The sequence below is a fragment of the Salvia hispanica genome, chromosome 6 (genome assembly GCF_029641045.1).
Source record: "Salvia hispanica isolate PSC_SH4W2 chromosome 6, Shi_PSC_v1, whole genome shotgun sequence".
NCBI lineage: Eukaryota > Viridiplantae > Streptophyta > Magnoliopsida > Lamiales > Lamiaceae > Salvia > Salvia hispanica.
In genome coordinates, this window is record NC_142697.1 from 37,864,982 (window position 1) to 37,884,392 (window position 19,411).

At 36.2% G+C, this 19,411-nt stretch overlaps 4 protein-coding genes and 1 pseudogene across 4 annotated transcripts; 4 read left to right on the top strand and 1 right to left on the bottom strand.

Moving 5' to 3' along the window:
• Positions 1–234: 234 nt before the first annotated feature.
• On the top strand, positions 235–2,385 carry LOC125206792 (tryptophan aminotransferase-related protein 2-like). Its single transcript, XM_048106015.2, has 5 exons — positions 235–245; positions 467–773; positions 868–1,154; positions 1,268–1,440; positions 2,159–2,385. Exons 2-5 carry the CDS (start codon positions 480–482, stop codon positions 2,383–2,385), a joined length of 981 nt encoding a protein of 326 aa, XP_047961972.2. The 5' UTR covers positions 235–245; positions 467–479.
• A 1,503-nt stretch (positions 2,386–3,888) lies between these two features.
• Positions 3,889–6,526, top strand: LOC125206793 (tryptophan aminotransferase-related protein 2-like). Its single transcript, XM_048106016.2, has 5 exons — positions 3,889–4,061; positions 4,575–4,881; positions 4,974–5,248; positions 5,959–6,242; positions 6,324–6,526. The coding sequence occupies exons 1-5, from the start codon at positions 3,889–3,891 to the stop codon at positions 6,524–6,526; spliced, it is 1,242 nt and encodes a 413-aa protein (XP_047961973.2).
• A 2,589-nt stretch (positions 6,527–9,115) lies between these two features.
• LOC125207079 (tryptophan aminotransferase-related protein 2-like) lies at positions 9,116–10,764 on the top strand. The gene is made up of 5 exons (XM_048106282.2): positions 9,116–9,126; positions 9,357–9,663; positions 9,742–10,028; positions 10,138–10,421; positions 10,503–10,764. The coding sequence occupies exons 2-5, from the start codon at positions 9,370–9,372 to the stop codon at positions 10,694–10,696; spliced, it is 1,059 nt and encodes a 352-aa protein (XP_047962239.2). The 5' UTR covers positions 9,116–9,126; positions 9,357–9,369; the 3' UTR covers positions 10,697–10,764.
• A 271-nt stretch (positions 10,765–11,035) lies between these two features.
• On the bottom strand, positions 11,036–15,999 carry LOC125207078 (AP-1 complex subunit mu-2-like). The gene is made up of 11 exons (XM_048106281.2): positions 15,667–15,999; positions 14,634–14,780; positions 14,475–14,537; positions 14,207–14,383; positions 14,030–14,133; positions 13,493–13,600; positions 13,263–13,359; positions 12,891–12,988; positions 12,639–12,780; positions 12,386–12,508; positions 11,036–11,506 (listed from the first exon to the last, which is right to left on the bottom strand). Exons 1-11 carry the CDS (start codon positions 15,793–15,795, stop codon positions 11,408–11,410), a joined length of 1,287 nt encoding a protein of 428 aa, XP_047962238.1. The 5' UTR covers positions 15,796–15,999; the 3' UTR covers positions 11,036–11,407.
• An 824-nt stretch (positions 16,000–16,823) lies between these two features.
• LOC125206794 (tetraspanin-8 pseudogene) lies at positions 16,824–17,478 on the top strand (annotated as a pseudogene).
• The last annotated feature ends 1,933 nt before the right edge of the window (positions 17,479–19,411 follow it).

A 19,411-nucleotide genomic window follows, 5' to 3' on the forward strand; every position in this document is an offset into this window, starting at 1 on the left:
AGAAGCCCCAAAAAATGTGTCAACAGAGAGACTTCAAATTAGATAGCTAGAATTTTCTTGAAAAAAAAAGAAGGAAAAATGGTGAACACTGAAGCCGCAGTAGTGATCGATAACTCCGTCCCTTCAACGGTTCCTGCTTCTGTGGCTGCGGCTGCAGTGGCAGTCGCTGTTGAGCTTGAAGCAAACAAAACTACCGAGTTGATGCTCACTAACCTTAAGCAGCAATCCATTCTTGATTTTGATAAGTATGCTTTGTTTTTATTTTTCTTCATTTTTGCTTTTCTTTAGCTTTTTTTTTTTTTTTTTTTTGTGGTCTCTCTTTCTGTGCATGCAGTGTGCGTTGGTGTGTGTTTACACACATTGTGCACACAGCCTACTACTCCTACTTCCAGTGTGTGTTTTGTGTGCATTTTTTCTGTATCGATCTCTTGAGAAATTAAAAAAATGTGGATTGATAATATCTCAGGGGTGATCCGACCATGTACGAGGCCTACTGGAAATCAATTGGTGATGACTTCAAAATCACCATTTCAGCTTCTAAAGCCCTCAGCTACTTCGCCAACCCCAAGAGCTTCTGTTGGTTTATGCTGCCTAAACTCGAGCGAGAAATCAGGAATCTCCACAATTATGTAGGAAACGCCGTAGTCGAAGGTCGCCACATCGTGGTGGGGAACGGCTCCAGCCAGCTCATCCAAGCTGCCCTTTACGCTCTTGCTGAACCCCTCGACCCCTCAAGCCCCATCAGCGTCGTGTCCGCTGCTCCCTTCTACTCCGTCAGTCTTAAAATCCTCATCAATTGAAATGTTTGTCAATGATTGTTTCATATTGCTGCTACTTTGGATCTAATTAAATCTTTGTTGATTGCAGTGCTATCCGCAGATAGCAGACTATATGAGATCGGGACTGTTCAAGTGGGGTGGCGATGCTCATGCTTACGTCGACCATGATGATCAACCTTACATCGAGATGGTCACTTCCCCCAACAATCCCGATGGCGAACTAAGGGGGCCTGTTGTGAATAAAACCAATGGCATGCTTGTTCATGACCTTGCATACTATTGGCCTCAGTACACGGCCATCACAAAGCCTGCAGATCACGACATCATGCTTTTTACCGCGTCCAAATGCACCGGACATGCGGGGTCGAGGATCGGGTAGAGGATCTAATTATAATTGCTTTGGTTTTCATACAAAGAAGTGATCTTTTGTTACTTTGTTTCTATATATATGTGGTTAGTTTCATTTTCCTTTTTTGGTGTATGTGAAGATGGGCAATAGTAAAGGACTCGCACGTGGCAAAACTGATGGTGAAGTTCTTGGAGATCAGCACCATTGGGGTATCCAAGGAAGCTCAGCTCCGAGCTATCAGCATCCTGGAGATGATCTCCACCAACAGCTGCCCGACTAATTTCTTCAAGTCCCCGACTTCCCTCCTCGACAGTGGCGGATCCAGACCTCGAAAATGGTGGGGGCAAAAATTTAATATTTAAATATTTAATATTTAATTTATTAATATTTTTAATAATTAAATAAATAATATTATATTAATATTTAAGTAGCACTAGCTTCGTTAATAAAATATAAATATGAATTAGCATGCAAATATAGGCAAATTAGTAAAAGTTTAGATTTTATAAAGTATTTAAAGGAATTATTTTGATGATAAGAAATAAATATGAATAGATTTTATAAAGTATTTAAATAATATGAATAGATTTTATAAAGTATTTAAAGGTATTATTTTGATGATAAGAAAGAAATATGAATTGATAAACTAAAAGAGTAAAAAATGAAAAAAATATGCTCTTGTTGAGGATTGATCCTTAGACCTCTTAGGAAAAAATCAACACACAAACCATTAGAGTACTCCATTTTATATGCCATTTATTGAAAACAAAGTATATTTCTACACTCCACGGAGGGGGCGGATATGCTATTTTCGGCTCGATTCAAGGGAAAGTTTAGGCTCTCCGAACGGCCGGGAAGGGGCGACCGCCCCCTCCTGCCCCCCCCTAAATCCGCCACTGCTCCTCGACACTGCACCTTCAAAAGAAACTATAACGAATGCAATTCAGGTAAAGAACGTCTAGCGATTGTTTGACTTTGTACATTCGTGTCGGTGAACGATATAATGTATGATATTGTCTCTTTTGAACAGCTTACGCCTGGATGAAGGCCCGAAAGGGCATAAACCTTGAGGAGGTGATGAAAGAGGAGAATATTCGAGTGCGAGGAGGCAGGACTTTCGGTTTCCCTAGCAACTATGCTAGGCTTAGTATCCTGGGCAGGGATAACGACTTTGATCAATTTCTGAAGAGGCTACCCTCTATTTTTAAACGTCTAGCTCATTCAAAGTGTTGTTCATCGCCTGCATATGAGCTTTAGTCTTGCACCCCGACCCCACCTCTCATCTGTTTCTATAATCAATCAACGTTTGTAATGCCAAAATTTCTTAAGGTATTGTTCTAGTTGGTGTTTTGTGAGATTGATGTTCTATAACAACTAGGTAATAATATAACAATGAGAAACTCAACTTGAGCATCAATCTGGAAAATTGACAATTATTAATCAGAGCATAATCTGGAAACAAATCTCAAAAATTGCAATATTTACGTTTCTAGTGACCGTTGAGCGGACCGTTCACTTCAACTCAGCTGTCCACTCACCACTCAGTTTTCGAAGAACGACCATAATTTTCTCATCTGGACTCCAATCGAGGCGTGCAAGATATCCACACGAACCTCTTTCAAAAAATGAATATAGTAACGGCCTTGAAAGTCTGATTAAAATTCATCATTTTCTGCATTTTTCATTCAAAACTCAATAAGCATGTCAAAAAATCAAACTATTTGAGTTGTAACTCCCGGAAATTCTAAAACCTTTTTGAGTTGTAACTGCAGTGCCTAGAAAATTGAATAATGAATTGAATCTTTGAACAGAAAATAGCTTTAAATTGTTACAAAAATACATGGTTGTACTTGTATAAAAGTATAGTATAATATCTCTCTTTATACACATAATTTGCATATAAATTATAAATTTTAAATTGCCACTTCTATAGGATAGAATCATGTGCAAATCATTTTTATTTGTCCTATTATAAACAGTGTAATATTAATATACAAGAAATATGATTATAGTATATCATAGAAAATAATATCCCAAAAAATCAAGGAATATAATTGAATTGTCAATCTCAAGAAGTACTATTTCAATTCCTGGTCTGATAATCAAGAAAGAATTAGTGCTGCTAGTGAGAAAGAATTTTACAAAAAATTAATACTGAGACTATTCGTTAACTGTTTCAAGTAGTTGGATGACCGATGAGCTTTCTAACCTACAAACTAGTTCACTAATGAATGATGTAAAATGTTTGTTAACATATCATTAAACGTTGTCAGAAAACCTTTTCGATAAAAATCTAGTTTTAACATTTGTGTTGCATTGAGTTGTTTGTCGTTATTGACGCACGTACCAAATCTACAGTAGAAAGTAAATAATTTATGTCGTTAGCAGACAAACTAGTTCCATATATAATTAGAACATAAACAATCAACTAGAGAATATCAATCATTTTAAATTACATATCATAAGAATTGAGTTGTAACTGCAGAAAACATCAACTCTATCTACTCTTTGTTAGTTTGTATGAAAATACAAACATTGCCAAGATTTTTGAGTTGTAACTGAAAATTTAAATCTTTGGACAGATTTTGTGCGTCTTCAGTTGATCATAATATTTGAAGAAAACAACAAATATGTGATATAATCTCATCTGAATGCAACCCTTATAAATAGGGAATCAAGAAGCCCCAAATAATGTGTCAACAGAGAGACTTCAAATTAAATAAAACTAGCTAGAATTTTCTTGAAAAAAAAGAAGGGAAAATGGTGAATACTGAAGCCGCAGTTGTGATCAATAGCTCCTTCCCTTCAACAATTGTTACTTCTGCAGCTGCGGCTGCGGCTGCGGTGGCAGTGGCTGCTGAGGTTGAAGTGATCAAAACTGCCGAGTCGATGCTCACTAACCTTGACCAGCAATCCATTCTCGATTTTGATAAGTATGCATTGTTTTTATTTTTCTTTATTTCTGTTCTGTGCATTGCTGTGTTTTTTCACACATTGTGCACATATATTTCGGTGTGCGTTTTAACATTTGTGCTGCACTGAATATTTTGTCGTTATTGACGCACGTACTGAATCTATGATAGAAAATAAATAATTTGTGTGGTTAGCATACAAATTAGTTCCTTAATTAGAACATAAACAATCAACTAGAAAATATAAATCATTTAAAATTACATACCATAAGAATTTGAGTTGTAACTGCCGAAATCATCAACTTTCACTAATCTTTGTAGTTTGTATGAAAACACAAACCTTGCCCATATTTTATGTGTGTCAACCTTTTTGAGTTGTAACTGCAGATTTCATAAGCTTTCAGTTAGCATAATAATATTTGAAGAGAACAACAAATATGTGATATAATCCCAATCTGAATGCCAAACCTTGCCCATATTTTTCTGTATGGATCTTTTGAGAAACTAAAAAAATGTAAAATAATAATATCTCAGGGGTGATCCGACCATGTACGAGGCCTACTGGAAATCAATTAGTGATGACTTCAAAATCACCGTTTCTGCATCCCAATGTCTCAGCTACTTCACCAACTCCAAAAGCTTTTGCTGGTTTATGCTGCCTAAACTTGGGCAAGAAATCAAGAATCTCCACAATTACGTAGGAAACGCCGTAGTCGAAGGTCGCCACATTGTGGTGGGGAACGGCTCCAGCCAGCTCATCCAGGCTGCCCTTTACGCCCTTGCTGAACCCCTCGACCCCCCAAGCCACATCAACGTCGTGTCCGCTGCTCCCTTCTACTCCGTCAGTCTTAAAATCCTCATCAATTGAAATTTGTCATTGATTGTTTCATATTGCTGGTAATTTGGATCTGATTAAATCTTTGTTGATTGCAGTGCTATCCGCAGATAGCAGACTACGTTAGATCTGGGTTGTTTAAGTGGGGAGGCGATGCTCATGCTTACGTCGACCATGATGAACAGCCTTACATCGAGATGGTCACTTCCCCCAACAATCCTGATGGCGAACTAAGGGGCTCTGTTGTGAATAAAGCCAATGGCATGCTCGTTCATGACCTTGCATACTATTGGCCTCAGTACACGGCCATTACAAAGCCTGCTGATCACGACATTATGCTCTTCACCGCTTTGAAATGCACCGGACACGCGGGGTCTGTTGGATTATTTGATTCACAAAAAATATAGGAACACTCAACAAAGATGAAATATGGAGGATAAGTATTTATAGATTTCTCACAAAAGGATTACAAAATACAATCAAACGTGCTTCTGCACAACAACAAAAACTCTCACAATTTTCCCAACTTAGAGCTACGGCTCTTTTCCACTCCAACTCACACAATTCCTTTTCTTTCTTTCTATCTAAAGAGCTTCGGCTCTTACAAACACTCACTCTTCCTTTCTCTCTACTATGAGCTACGGCTCATTCTCTCTAAATCTCATTCACTACATTTCTTTTTCTCTCTTATCATACAATGAAGCAAGTACTACTATTTATAAGTAACTAAAGTTGATATATAGCTAACACATGCATGCTACGTGTCCTAATTAGTTTAATAAGGAAGATATCATATAATGACCACATACTCCACCGCCTTACACGTAATGCAATTGTGGCTTCCTTTTAGCCATGAAAACTTCACAAGATTTCATCAACTAAAATGAGGTGGTGATGCACCTACTTCATCATTTTTTCTTAATCTTGAAGCAATTGAGTTTAATAAACTCAACAGGGTCAAGGATCGGGTAGAGGATCTAATTATAATGTTTTGGTTTTCATACAGAGAAAGTGATCTTTTTTTTATTTGTTTCTATATGTATATGTGGTTAGTTTCATTTTCATTTTTTGATGTATGTGAAGATGGGCGATAGTAAAGGACTCGCACGTGGAAAAACAGATGGTGAAGTTCTTGGAGATCAGCACCATTGGGGTGTCCAAGGAGGCTCAGTTCAGAGCTATCAGCATCTTGGAGACTATCTCCACCAACAGCTGCTCCACTAATTTCTTCGAGTTCGGGCAGTTTGTGATGGCTGGGCGATGGAAGAAGTTGCGAGAAGCTCTCGAGGGAACTGATGTGTTGCAAGTCCCCGATTTCCCTCCTCGACACTGCAACTTCAAAAGAAACTATAACGAATGCAATCCTGGTAAAGAATGTCCAATGATTGTTTGACTTTGTATATTCTTGTTGGTGAACGATATTGTTTGTTTTGTTTTGTTTTGAACAGCTTACGCCTGTATGAAGGCCCAAGAGGGCATAAACCTTGAAGAGGTGATGAAAGAAGAGAGTATTCGAGTGCGAGGAGGCAGGACTTTCGGGTGCCCTAGCAACCATGCTAGGCTTAGTATCCTTGGCAGGGATAACAACTTTGACCAATTTCTGAATAGGCTTCCCTCAATTTTTAAACGTCTAGCTAATTCAAAGTTTTGATCATCTGTTTCCACCATGTGGTGCAGTGATTTTCAATATTCAATCATCATGGTTTTTGTAATCCCAAAATTTGGAAGGTTATTGTTCCGGTTGGTGTTTTGTGTAATTGATGTTCTATAACAATTCAGTAATAATTAATCAAGTTTGAGAGCATAAACCAAACTTCATAATTTTATAGGCAATTAATCCAAAAAAAAAAACAATTTCTCACACAAACAAGACAACAAGGTACAATGGACAACTGATTAGTATTTGGTGCTTCTCCTATATAAAGTATAATTGAAAACTGAAAGGTTGAAGGAATGAACAATGTGGCATGAACAACTCCCAATTGATGAATTATTTTGCTGTACAGCCACTTCTTTGAGTCACACATGATACGGCATGGCTCTTGATAGAGTGAAATTCATCATATTTATCATATTATGCTAAAAATTGAAAAACTGGAAATTAATTGGCCAGTTAGGAACCATCTCTATGACGTTGCACGTAATCAATGTTCTTTCCGTTATAGAATATAGGAAATAATCATTTAGTGGTTAAAACGTTGTTGGGTGACTTTTTTATGTACACATTAGTTCCAAAATAGAAAATGTACGTATATCGTTGGATGACTGACGACCTTTCTAACATACAAACTGGTTCACTAACGAACAATGTAAAACGTTTGTTAGTATAAACGTTGTCGGACAACCACGTTTGTCGTTTCAACGTTTGTATCGTTATCAGCCGTTTGTCGTTATTTAACACGGGTACCAAATCTATGGTAGAAAGTAAATAATTTATTTATATTGTTAACATACAAACTAGTTCCTTAATTAGAACATAATCGATCACCTATAAAATATCAATTATTCAACACTAAGAATTTGAGTTGTAACTGAAAAGAAAACATCAGCTTTAATTATTCTTTGTATTTTGTATGAAAATACAAACCTTGCTCATATTTTATGTCTGTCAACCTTTGTGAGTTGTAACTCCCAGAAATTCTTAAACCTTTCTGAGTTGTAACTGTAGTGTCTAGAAAACTGAATAAAAAATTGAATCTTTTGACATATTGAAATTTTTAAATTGCTACAAAATTCATGGTTATGATATATATGTATTATATCTACGTACACTTAAGTACTACCATCTCTCTTTATACCATAATTTGCTCAAAAATTGATAATTTTAAATTGCTACTTCTATAGGATAGATCTTGTGCAAATCATTTTTATTTGTTATATTATAAAGAAAGTATTATTAATATAAAAGAAATATGACAAAATAATATCCCAAAAAATTAATCAACATTATTAAATTATCAATTTCGAGTGCTCTAAATAATCATAGTACTACTTTAATTCCTGGTCCGATAATCAAGAAAGAATTGGTGCTGCAAGTGAAATACTATAATTTTACAAAAAAGTTGATAATGAAACTATTATTGGCTCATTCAAGTTTCTGGTTTCATCTCTTCTTATTAGTAACTTCATTGTAAACTAGTAGTAATAATTACTAACAATTAGTTACAAATATTTAAGTTAGGAGTTTTGTTTATTACTTTAGCTTTGTGATTTATTTGTAGATATTTTATCATGAAATAATTATCAACATTTTTATCTTATTACTAGTAGTACTATTTAATTTTCGTATTTTATTTTTATATCATCATATTTATCATGTTGTGTTAAAAAAATTGAAATAATGAAAATTGGCCGGTTAGAACCATCGTTTATGTCGTTGTGATCAATGTTCTTTCCATTATAGAATATAGGAAATAATTATTTATTGGTTAAATGTTGTGACTTTTTTTATACACATTAGTTCCAAAATGGAAAATGTATATCATGTCGATGGATGACCGACGAGCTTTCTGACCTATAAACTAGTTCACTTACGAACAATGTAAAATGTTAGTTAAATATCATTAAACGTCGTCAAATAACCTTTTCGATAAAAATCTAGTTTTGACATTTGTGCTGCGCGAGTTGATTGTCGTTATTGACACACGTCCCAAATATATGATAGAAAATAAATAATTTATGTCGTTAGCATACAAACTAGTTCCTTAATTAGAACATAAACAATCAATTAGAAAATATCAATCATTTTAAATTACATATCATAAGAATTTGAGTTGTAACTGCTGAAAACATCAACTCTATCTACTTTTTGTAGTTTGTATGAAAATACAAACATTGCCCATATTTTATGTCTGTCAAACTTTTTGAGTTGTAACTGAAAAATTTAATCTTTGGACAGATTTCTTGCGTCTTCAGTTGAATCATAATATTTGAAGAAAACAACAAATATGTGATATAATCTCATCTGAATGCAACCTTTATAAATAGGGAATCAAGCAGCCCCAAAAAATTGTGTTAAGAGTGAGGCTCTGCAATCTATAAACCAAACTAGGCAGAATTTTCTTGAAAAATAAAAGAAGGGAAAATGGTGAGCACTGAAGCCGCAGTAGTGATCGATAACTCCGTCCCTTCAACGGTTCCTGCTTCTGTGGCTGCGGCTGCAGTGGCAGTGGCTGTTGAGGTTGAAGCGATCAAAACTACCGAATCGATGCTCACTAACCTTAACCAGCAATCCATTCTTGATTTTGATAAGTATGCTTTCTTTTTATTTTTCTTCATTTTTGCTTCTGTTTAGTTTTTTTTTTTTTTGTTTTGTGGTCTCTCTATTTATGCATGCACTGTGTGTGCATTGGTGTGTGTTTTCACACATAACCTACTGTATTTCAGTGTGTGTTGAGCATGTTTTTTGTTTGTTGCATGTGTGTATCTTTTCTGTATCAATCTCTTGAGAATTAAATAACTATGGAATAATAATATCTCAGGGGTGATCCGACCATGTACGAGGCCTACTGGAAATCAATTGGTGATGACTTCAAAATCACCATTTCAGCTTCTGAAGCCCTCAGCTACTTCGCCAACCCCAAGAGCTTCTGTTGGTTTATGCTGCCTAAACTCGAGCAAGAAATCAGGAATCTCCACAATGTGGTGGGAAACGCAGTCGTGGAAGGTCGCCACATTGTGGTTGGGAACGGCTCCAGCCAGCTCATCCAGGCTGCCCTTTACGCCCTCGCTGAACCCCTCGACCCCTCAAGCCCCATCAGCGTTGTGTCTGCTGCTCCATTCTACTCCGTAAGCCTTAAAGTCCTCATCAATTGAAATGTTACACTGCTGTTAATTTGTATCTAAATAAATCTTTGTTGATTGCAGTGTTATCCGCAGATAGCAGACTATTTGAGATCAGGACTGTTCGAGTGGGGAGGTGACGCTCATGCTTACGTCGACCATGATGATCAGCCTTACATCGAGATGGTCACTTCCCCCAACAATCCTGATGGCGAACTAAGGGGACCTGTTGTGAATAAGGCCAATGGCATGCTCATTCATGACCTTGCATACTATTGGCCTCAGTACACAGCCATCACGAAGCCTGCTGATCACGATATCATGCTCTTCACTGCCTCGAAATGCACCGGACACGCGGGATCGAGGATTGGGTAGGGGATCTAATTATGATGCTTTGGTTTCATACAAAGAAGTAATCTTTTGTTGATGTGTTTTTATATATGTGTGGTTAGTTTATTTTCTTTTTTGGTGTATGTGAAGATGGGCGATAGTGAAGGACGCGAACGTAGCAAAACAGATGGTGAAGTTCTTGGAGATCAGCACCATTGGGGTATCCAAGGAAGCTCAGCTCCGAGCTCTCAGCATCTTGGAGATGATCTCCACCAACAGCTGCCCAACTAATTTCTTCGAGTTCGGGCAGTCAGTTATGGCTGAGCGATGGATGAAGCTGAGAGAAGCTCTCCAAGGAACTGACGTCTTGCAGGTCCCAGACTTCCCTCCTCGACATTGCAACTTCAAAAGAAACTATAAGGAATGCAATCCAGGTAAAGAAAGTCTAGTGATTGTTTGACTTTGTACATTCGCGTTGGTGAACGATACTGTATGATATTATCTTTTTTGAACAGCTTACGCATGGATGAAGGCCCAAGAAGGCATAAACCTAGAAGGGGTGATGAAGGAGGAGAGTATCCGAGTGCGAGGAGGCGGGACTTTCGGATGCCCTAGCAACTATGCTAGGCTTAGTATCCTGGGCAAAGATAACGACTTTGATGAGTTTCTGAAGAGGTTTCCCTCTGTTTTTAAACGTCTAGCTCATTAAAAGTGTTGTTCATTGCACCCCCATTTCTATCTGTTTCAGCCATGCTGTGTAGTGCTTTTTACATCGTTTATAATGCCAAAATTTCTTAAGTTATTGTTCTATAAGTTATAGTTGGTGTTTTGTGTGATTGATGTTCTATAACAAATAGGCAATAATATAAGCATCAATCTGGAAAATTGACAATTATTAATCAAGTTTGAGAGCATAAACAAACGACAATCAGCACAATGAGTAACCTCGCAACTGCAGGGTTGGCCATTGAGGTGCAACCCAAAGATCGTGCGGCCCCTCAAAAGCCAGCCCAAACAAAAAATATTTATTATCTAAAAAATCACAAAATTTGACAAAACTTAGTAAATTTATAGGCAATTAATCCAAAAAGATAACAATTTCTCTCACAGACAAGACAACAAGGTACAATGGACAACTGATTAGTATTTGGTGCTTCTCCTATACAAAGTATTAGTGTGTTTTCAATCCAAAACTTGCACTTTGATAAGGAAAACTGAAAGGTTGAAGGAATGAACAATGTGACATTAACGATTACAAATATCCTCATGATACAAACAGCATTAAGATAGAACAACTCCCAATTTATGAATGATTTGCTGTACAGCCACTTCTTTGAGTCACACATGATATGGCATGGCTGTCAATAGAGTGGAGTTCAAAGCATTGCAGGCTAAGCAATCCCGTGCAGAGAGGCGGAAATCAAATAAGTCTAAGCTCATATTCACCAGCCATTGTTATATACCTCACCCATGGAAGAGCCTGGTAGCCACTCTTTTCGATGATTTTCAAGTAACGGACCTACAGTATGAGTTTCAATGGTGAGTGGCTTTAGCAAGGATTCAAGGTATAGATTATCTGCTTATATGCTCAATTAATAATTATAACCAAAATAATGTAAACTAGTAAAGCATTAAAATGAAGATATTCAACTCCATGAGTCAAGAGAGCAAGGCAAGCCAGGTAAGCAGTACTGCAGTAGTTCATCTGGTTCACCCGAAACGAAGCTTTACCTCGTTCCTTGGGGAAGTTTAGTACTTTAGCTTAAAGAGCAAAAGTGGAGCTTGGGTTTGCAATCACAAGGCCCACTTTAAGGGTTCTATTTCATACAGAAGCCATTTCTAGTCTGCAGTGTCGCTTGTATTTATATACTTGGTTCTTTACTAGCAATATATATTTATAAGGATATAAATCTTGTACAGAAAGGAAAAAAAGGTTTGGTATGCTACAAACAGAAAGAAAATAAAAGCTAATACATTGTAAACTTATGAAGACTAATATTAACGTGGCAAAACATCCAAAATACAAGATGAATTTTCAATTCCGTAACTTTCTTTATTTAAATGAATTCCGTGTTTAATTAAGTAATAGTAGATGAATTAACAAAGAATTATAATTAAAATTTTTAGAGAGAGCTCAAGGCTCGGCCTCTGTTGTAGGTAGTAAAACTTTTAAGGGAAAGTTGATGCAGGGCCTATAAATAAGGGAAAGTTGATGCAGGGCCTATAAATAGATAACTTTCTTTTAAAATTTACCTATGAAGGGCTCCATAGTTTTATTTTTATGCAGGGAAGTACGTAGATATGCGGTGATTGTTGTTTATGTGGAATATTTAAAATAGCATCAAGATTATAAAACCAGTATAACAAATTTTTTTAAGGAAAGCCCATTTGAGCTCACCTGTATTCCTGAAACAGTGAAGTATGGTATTTCAAACTTCACCCTTATGGGAGCCTTTCTTTCTGGAGCTGCATCCTCTGATGTGATACTGGGAAGCCTAAACTCTGCTCTCAACATATATTCCTGAAAACACAAAAAAACGTAACAATCAACAACAAGAAATTTGCCAAGCAAATTAAGTCCAACACCACAGACCATCTTAAGGAAAGGAAAAAATGAAAGAAAATCTGAGTTAACCCAAAAAAATTCCAACCTTGCCACCTGGAAAAGATTTAATTTTCCAAATTAGTGAATCATTTTCTGGAGCATAAGTAGCAGATCCCATTGAGGTACGAACATTTGGATTAGTAGCATCAGGTGGCACAGGTATCTCAATTTCAACATTCGTTGCGGTGCTGAAATTCAAAATTACATCAGTGATGAATTTGACATTCATAAACTACGGCAAGATGGATGGAAAAAGGAAATAACATAGATAATACTACAACAGATGCAGGTACTATACCTACGCTCCTTGAATTGGCTCCTGGCTTTCACCATAAATTCTATTCGGCTCCTAGAGTGCCTTTCTACCTGAGCTTCAACCCATATTAGAGGCTTTACCTGGAATAAAAGTAACTCAGTTCTTCAAATCACTAATAAATGTAAGGTGGACAAAATATCACTACATCAGAAAATTGTTACAATCCCAAAATTAGTCCAACAATCCAGCAGACAAGAAATTGATATCATGCCATTCCTACTTCAATAGAAAAGTTTCAGGTTTTAGCTTATGATCAATTATTTAGATGATTATTCACACATTCAAGGTACATTCTACTCTAAGTTGTAGAAGCTAATAAGGGGATGGATCTGAACTGCAAATTGGCAAACCAACCTGAGTGCTGAGCCTGTAAGTCATTAGATCAAATGATCCATCAGGAGGTATGAAGGCTATGGTTCTATCGTTCTCAAACCGAGCCAACCGCACACACCTGAATCACCAATCAGAATAAGACCAATAAAGCAAAGTCAGTAACATGGGCAGACATGAGCAGCATTACGATTTGTTATCCAACAGTCAACAGAAACAATATATTGGACAAATGATAAAGCTGAATTACACACTGATGAAACTTGATGTCATCAAGATCAATGGCTTTTCCCTTAGTAGCTCGCCCTTGGGCTTCAAGCAAAACTCTGTCATTCAGTCCAAGTTTACACTCGGGCATACCACTGCAACGGATAAACCATTATGAGTTACAACATACAACTAGCTATCAACTTATATTTGATTTGATTGCAATGAAAAAGCACATAAAGGGCATCAAGTTGTAGAATAAATTAAAATCAACAAAGAGAGACTGATATAGGTAACAAATTGAAAAAATTATAGAGTGACTTATGTATATGAACATACTGAGAGAAGAGTCATTTGTATATGATGTAGTATAGCATCCAGAAAAAATCCTTGAAACTTCATCATTTCAAGTATACAAAGTGAAGGTACCGATTTGGGCTTGTAAAAACTTTCTACATGGTTTTCTTGATTATAATGCATGTTATTCTGATCCATGACAACGGCAAGAGCCAAGAGCTAATATCACATCGTTCTGCTTGAAATTAGAGCAGAAGATACATAAGAGTCATGGAGCGAGAACTAACCTCAAATACGTTCGCATCTTTAGTGCCCCAACGACATCTGACCTAATTATTTGGCCATTACTATTGACTAGTATATTGACACTCTCCACAACATCAAGAAAGACCTGCACAACGAACAAAGGCCCACATAATCCAGTGTTCAAGATTTGCATCACATGTTATGCAAGGAATACTCACTTCATTCTTTTTGTAACGTATCCCTTCACTGCGCCATGACACTGCATTTGTGACTGCCATCGGAGGCCTCTGTGCCACTTCCATCCTGTAAGCATCAGTCTTGATGAACTCGCTAAGAATCTTCGCTTCGGTGTATTGTGGGTAGCCAAAGTCCATAATTTCGTCCAGTAGCTCATACTAGAAATATCAGATAAAAATTGTTGAATTCTCTCATCGAGATTGTGTTTATATACTATTTCACAAGGAGAGAACAATGAACTTCCCATACCACTACAACAAAATTATCTCTCAGTGATTCTTCTTCTAATTCTTCAAAGTAATGCTTGAAGACCTGTCAAGAAAAATGTATTATTGAAGTTAACATATTAAATGACTGGGGTATAGACCATAATTAGAGAATGGGATCTTGATTACCAATAATGCTTACATCAACTACTCGGTGAAGGAATAAAAGAAGGCTAGCAGCATTGCAGTTTTGCCGAGATGCAGTCATGAGATATACATTGTTGTGTTGTATAAACATGTATGTCACACCATTATCGTAAACAACAGGATCCTGGGTCTCTGGGTCACCCTACATCATTAGAAAATAGAAATTAGAAGTGCATTAACTATCTAATTCACTTAAGTGCAAATCCTCAATCATTAATTCATAACTACTTATACAAACTATGCTATATAATCATTTAAAGAAAACCATAAATCAAATCAGAAAAACAGGTACTAACAGTTGCAATCTAAAATGTACTGTATTACCAATTCACCATGTCTCACAAAAATCCACTTGCTATAAAGCAAGTTCACACTTCACAGAAAAATGGTACCTTATGAATTATGAGGGGAAAAACCCCTTTGCTTACAAGTTACAAAACACAAAACAAAAGAAGCGCCTTCATAACTAGCAGAGAAAAGTTTGACCCTGACTACACAATTTGCATCAGCTAGGAGCCTCCAAATTCCAATTCCAGTTACACCTAAGTTACTAAAAGATGAATTGGAATCAGAAATGAAACTTGAACTGATTATCCTCTCTCTACACATTATTCTCAAATCCAAACAGTTTGCCTCTCCAATAACAAAAGCTTATCAAAGAATATTCAATTCTATCAAAAACAATCCCCCAGATTTATCCAAAAGTAATCATTTCCAACCAAAAGTAATCCCAGAGTACATGTTCTCATCCAGGTCAATTGAACTGATCAAATCTGCATCTAGCTAAATCAACTCAGTTTCCCAACAACACAACGAAACCTATTCAGTCTCAACACAGCAGAAGATTAATAAGTATCATCAAACGAAATAAATTATAAGCACGGAACATCAGATCAAGCTCACGATTTTTTTAATTGAACCTGATACGTCGCACTACAGCTACAATCACGGAGCGATTCAATCATTTCAACATTTATACTGACAAACACAAGCCACCAATCCAATCACGAATCATAGAGAAATCTCACCTCTTTCTCCATGAGCTTAGCGAAGAAGCGTTCTGCCTGGGTGGCTGAGACATCTCCGCGGTAGTCCCGCCACACCAGAACCCTACCCTTAATGTCCAGTAGGAACAGCGCCGATGCTGCTCCCGCCATTTATACGCTGAATCAGTCGAATTTATTAATTTCCACTCAATTTCCTCCGATCACGAGCTGCTGGAATCAATGGCGGCGAGATCCGATGCTGATCCCGAAATTATGTGGCAAATGAAGGGTGAAATGGCCGCGTCATTGTTGTCGAAGTGTGTGAGAAAGAGATTTGGGAGAATATTTAAGTTCGATCTTCTCCTGTTTTTCCATTAGAATTCAGCAGAAATTTCAATTAGTGGAGAGACTAAGATCCGAGTCCGACCGACTTCGGTTGATGGCCCATTTATTATGGGCTTATGATCATCTGCTCTATACTAAGAAGGCCCACTTTGCATTTAAGCTTCAAAGAACATCTGTACATGTAGGTTTTTCACATTTTATACTAAATCATAATTTTTTGGTTAAATTATGCCATCCATCCAAAAAAACCAAATTCTAATGTTTCTATTTTGGCGGTCTACCAAAATTAATCTTCTAAAAATGAATAGTTTTTTTATATATATAATTTATTGCCCATGTTTTTTTTATCTCTTTCTCTCTTCTATTTTATCTCCATTTCTCTCTTTCTCTGACTTGCAGTTTTAGAAAACATTCATAAATATTATTATAAAATTTTAATATTTCTTTCCATTTTTCCACAAGGTATGATTTGGGTAAAAGTATAATCTAATATACCATCCGAAGAATTCTACGCAGATGAGGTGCGCACCAATGAATTTTATCATTATTCTCAACGCACCAACTTATCTTATCAATTTGAGTAAAAGTCAAAATTGATTCTAAACATATGATTATTTTATGTTTTTGGTTCTAAACATTATCTTTTAGATTTTTTGTCTTGAACATATAGAAATTTGATCATTTTGATCATCTGTCAACTATTTCATTAAAAACTAACGATAAACAGATTTAATCCTGATTTTGATCAAATTAAACTTTTAATTCTGATTTTTTACTCCCTAATTAATTCCCAATTCTCATCGCTTTCACCACCAAACACATCAAATCAAATCTGCATTAGTTTTGCACAAGAAAAAAGGTAAACAAAATGCGCGTGAGCAACAATCTGGTGGGAATTCTGAACTTGGTGACGCTGCTGCTCTCGATTCCGATAATCGGCAGCGGGATATGGCTCTCGAAACAGGCGAACGATCGCGGGGCTGGTGGGGTCGTGCTGCCGCATGAACGTGGCCGCTGTGGGTGTACCTGCTAACAAGATCATGAAGTAGACTCCATTGGAGCTTGAATGAGATCGGGAATTTGCAGAGAATTAAGAATGAGGAAAAGATAATTCTCTTTTTGATTGAATGAGTGAAAAGGCACAAAACATCACCATATATACCGTGGTGCATCGGTGTAAAAAAAGAATAAAACACAATATAAAACCTCATAATAGAAAAGATTACTCATCAGTAAAACAATGAATTAACTAACTTGATAACACAAGTCTAATACCTGCTGGTGATGTTTCTCCTCATCCTGCTGCTCTTCTGCTTCACGATATTCGCCTTCGTCGTCACCAACAAGGGCGCCGGCCAAGACCTCTCCGATAAAGGATACAAGGAGTATCGCCTTGGCGATTACTCCAATTGGTTGCAGAATCGAGTCAACGACAATTGGGGTAAGATCCGGAGCTGTTTGGAGGATAGCAAAATCGTGTCACGGCCAGTGTTCACATGTCATTTATAATCATTTTTTTTGCTGCAATTCCTATCTTTTGAATTTGTCTTCTTATTAATGCTACTTAACAATCATCTAAACTTATGATTATATATTAAGTATTTAATTGAAGTGAAACACTTCCTACATATATTATTTAATTCTAATTTAAAAGAATATTTATAAAAATAATTATGAAGTAAAAAATCAGAATTAAAAGTTTAATTTGGTCAAAATCGGGATTAAACTCGTTGATCGTTAGTTTTTAACGGAATAATTGACGGATGACCAAAATGATCAAATTTCTATATATTCAGGACCGAAAAATCCAAAAGATAATGTTCAAGACCAAAAACATAAAATGACCATATGTTCGGGACCAATTTTAGTCTTTACTCAGTCAATTTTAAAAACATATGCAACACAACTTATCTAATCAATATTAAAAACATATGCAACACATCAATAATGTATTGCAAATAGGCTACATGCTTATTTTGCTTATGGTAAAATTTAGATAAATATTAAAATTCATGAATATTATGATCAATTTTAAAAGTTACGGGATAGACCAGAATTTACCCTTTTTTAAGTTTCATTTGGATTGTACTACTCCCACCGTCCCCCATAATTTGTCATCATTTGACCCGGCACGGGTTTTAAAAAATGCAATAAAAAGTGGGTTGAAAAAGTTAGTGGCATGTGGGTCCTACTTATATATATTAATTTAATATTAAAATGTGAGTGTGAATGAGTTGGTGGAATATGAAGTCCACTACCAAAAATGGAAAAAGTGAAAGGTGATAAATTTTTAGGAACGGACAAAAATCGAAATAAGTGATAAATTTTCAGGGACGGATGGAGTAGTATTTTTTATTTTGGTACAGAGAAGATAACCGAGTAAATAGAATCAACAATTGGATAGCAATGGTTGAGGCTTTGCAGACTCGTGGATCTGAGGTGCCCAAGGCGCCGACAAGGGGAATCCGCCATGTTGTGTACCATTGTGCTAATGGATCGCTGCGGCCAAACTTAGTATAAAATTTTTTAGACAGAAATTTAGAAAGGAAATGAGGATAGTTAAATATTTTAAGTGAAGAAATTAAGATTGACTGTTGTATTTAAAAATGAGCATAGAAGATATTCAATAATAAAATATGAAGAAAAAAATTAGTAGAATTCCGTTGGATAATGGACATATTTTAAATCCTGAAATAAATTATAAAATTAAATATAATTCTATTGATTTTAAAAATAAAAATAGTAGAAACGAAGCCCACGAGTAAGCTTCATGGCAGCTTCTCATTGGTCGAGGAGGGGCAGGCGCATGACAGATTGTCGCTCTCACAACGCGGAACGGAAGGTGTCCGGTTGTCCCAAGAGTGCTCCGTCCCACGGAACAGAACGCACGCTATGTGTTGCAAGCGGATGTTCTCGATCAACCCCAACTTGAAACTTACTCCCTACGTCCCATTCAAGATGATCACCTTTTTCTTTTTTATTTGTCTTAATCAAGATGACCACTTTCAATTTTGGAAATAACCTCCCCTCTCTTTTCTCCTCATTAATATATTCAACTACCTTTTTTCTCTCTATTTTATTTCACCTAACAGCACTTCCTAAAATCTCATGCCACTAAAAAATGTGGTCATTTTGAGTGGGACGGAGGAAGTATTTCATATCCATAAACACAATTTTCCAATTGATTTGAATTATTAATTAGGCCTCTCATTTTTTTTAGCAAGCTGATAATAATAAGATCAAATGATCAATTTCTTTGTAAGGGTACCTAGGTTGTAATAAAAATTAACTACTCTCGGCAAATAAGAAAATAATAAAAAATTGAACAATACTTTATCTTCAAATACTTAAAGAAACAACATACTATTATCAACAGACTTATTTTTAACTTGAGATTTGGCTCGTCTTATAAGGTTTCATCTAAAATTAAGAAGCCGAATAA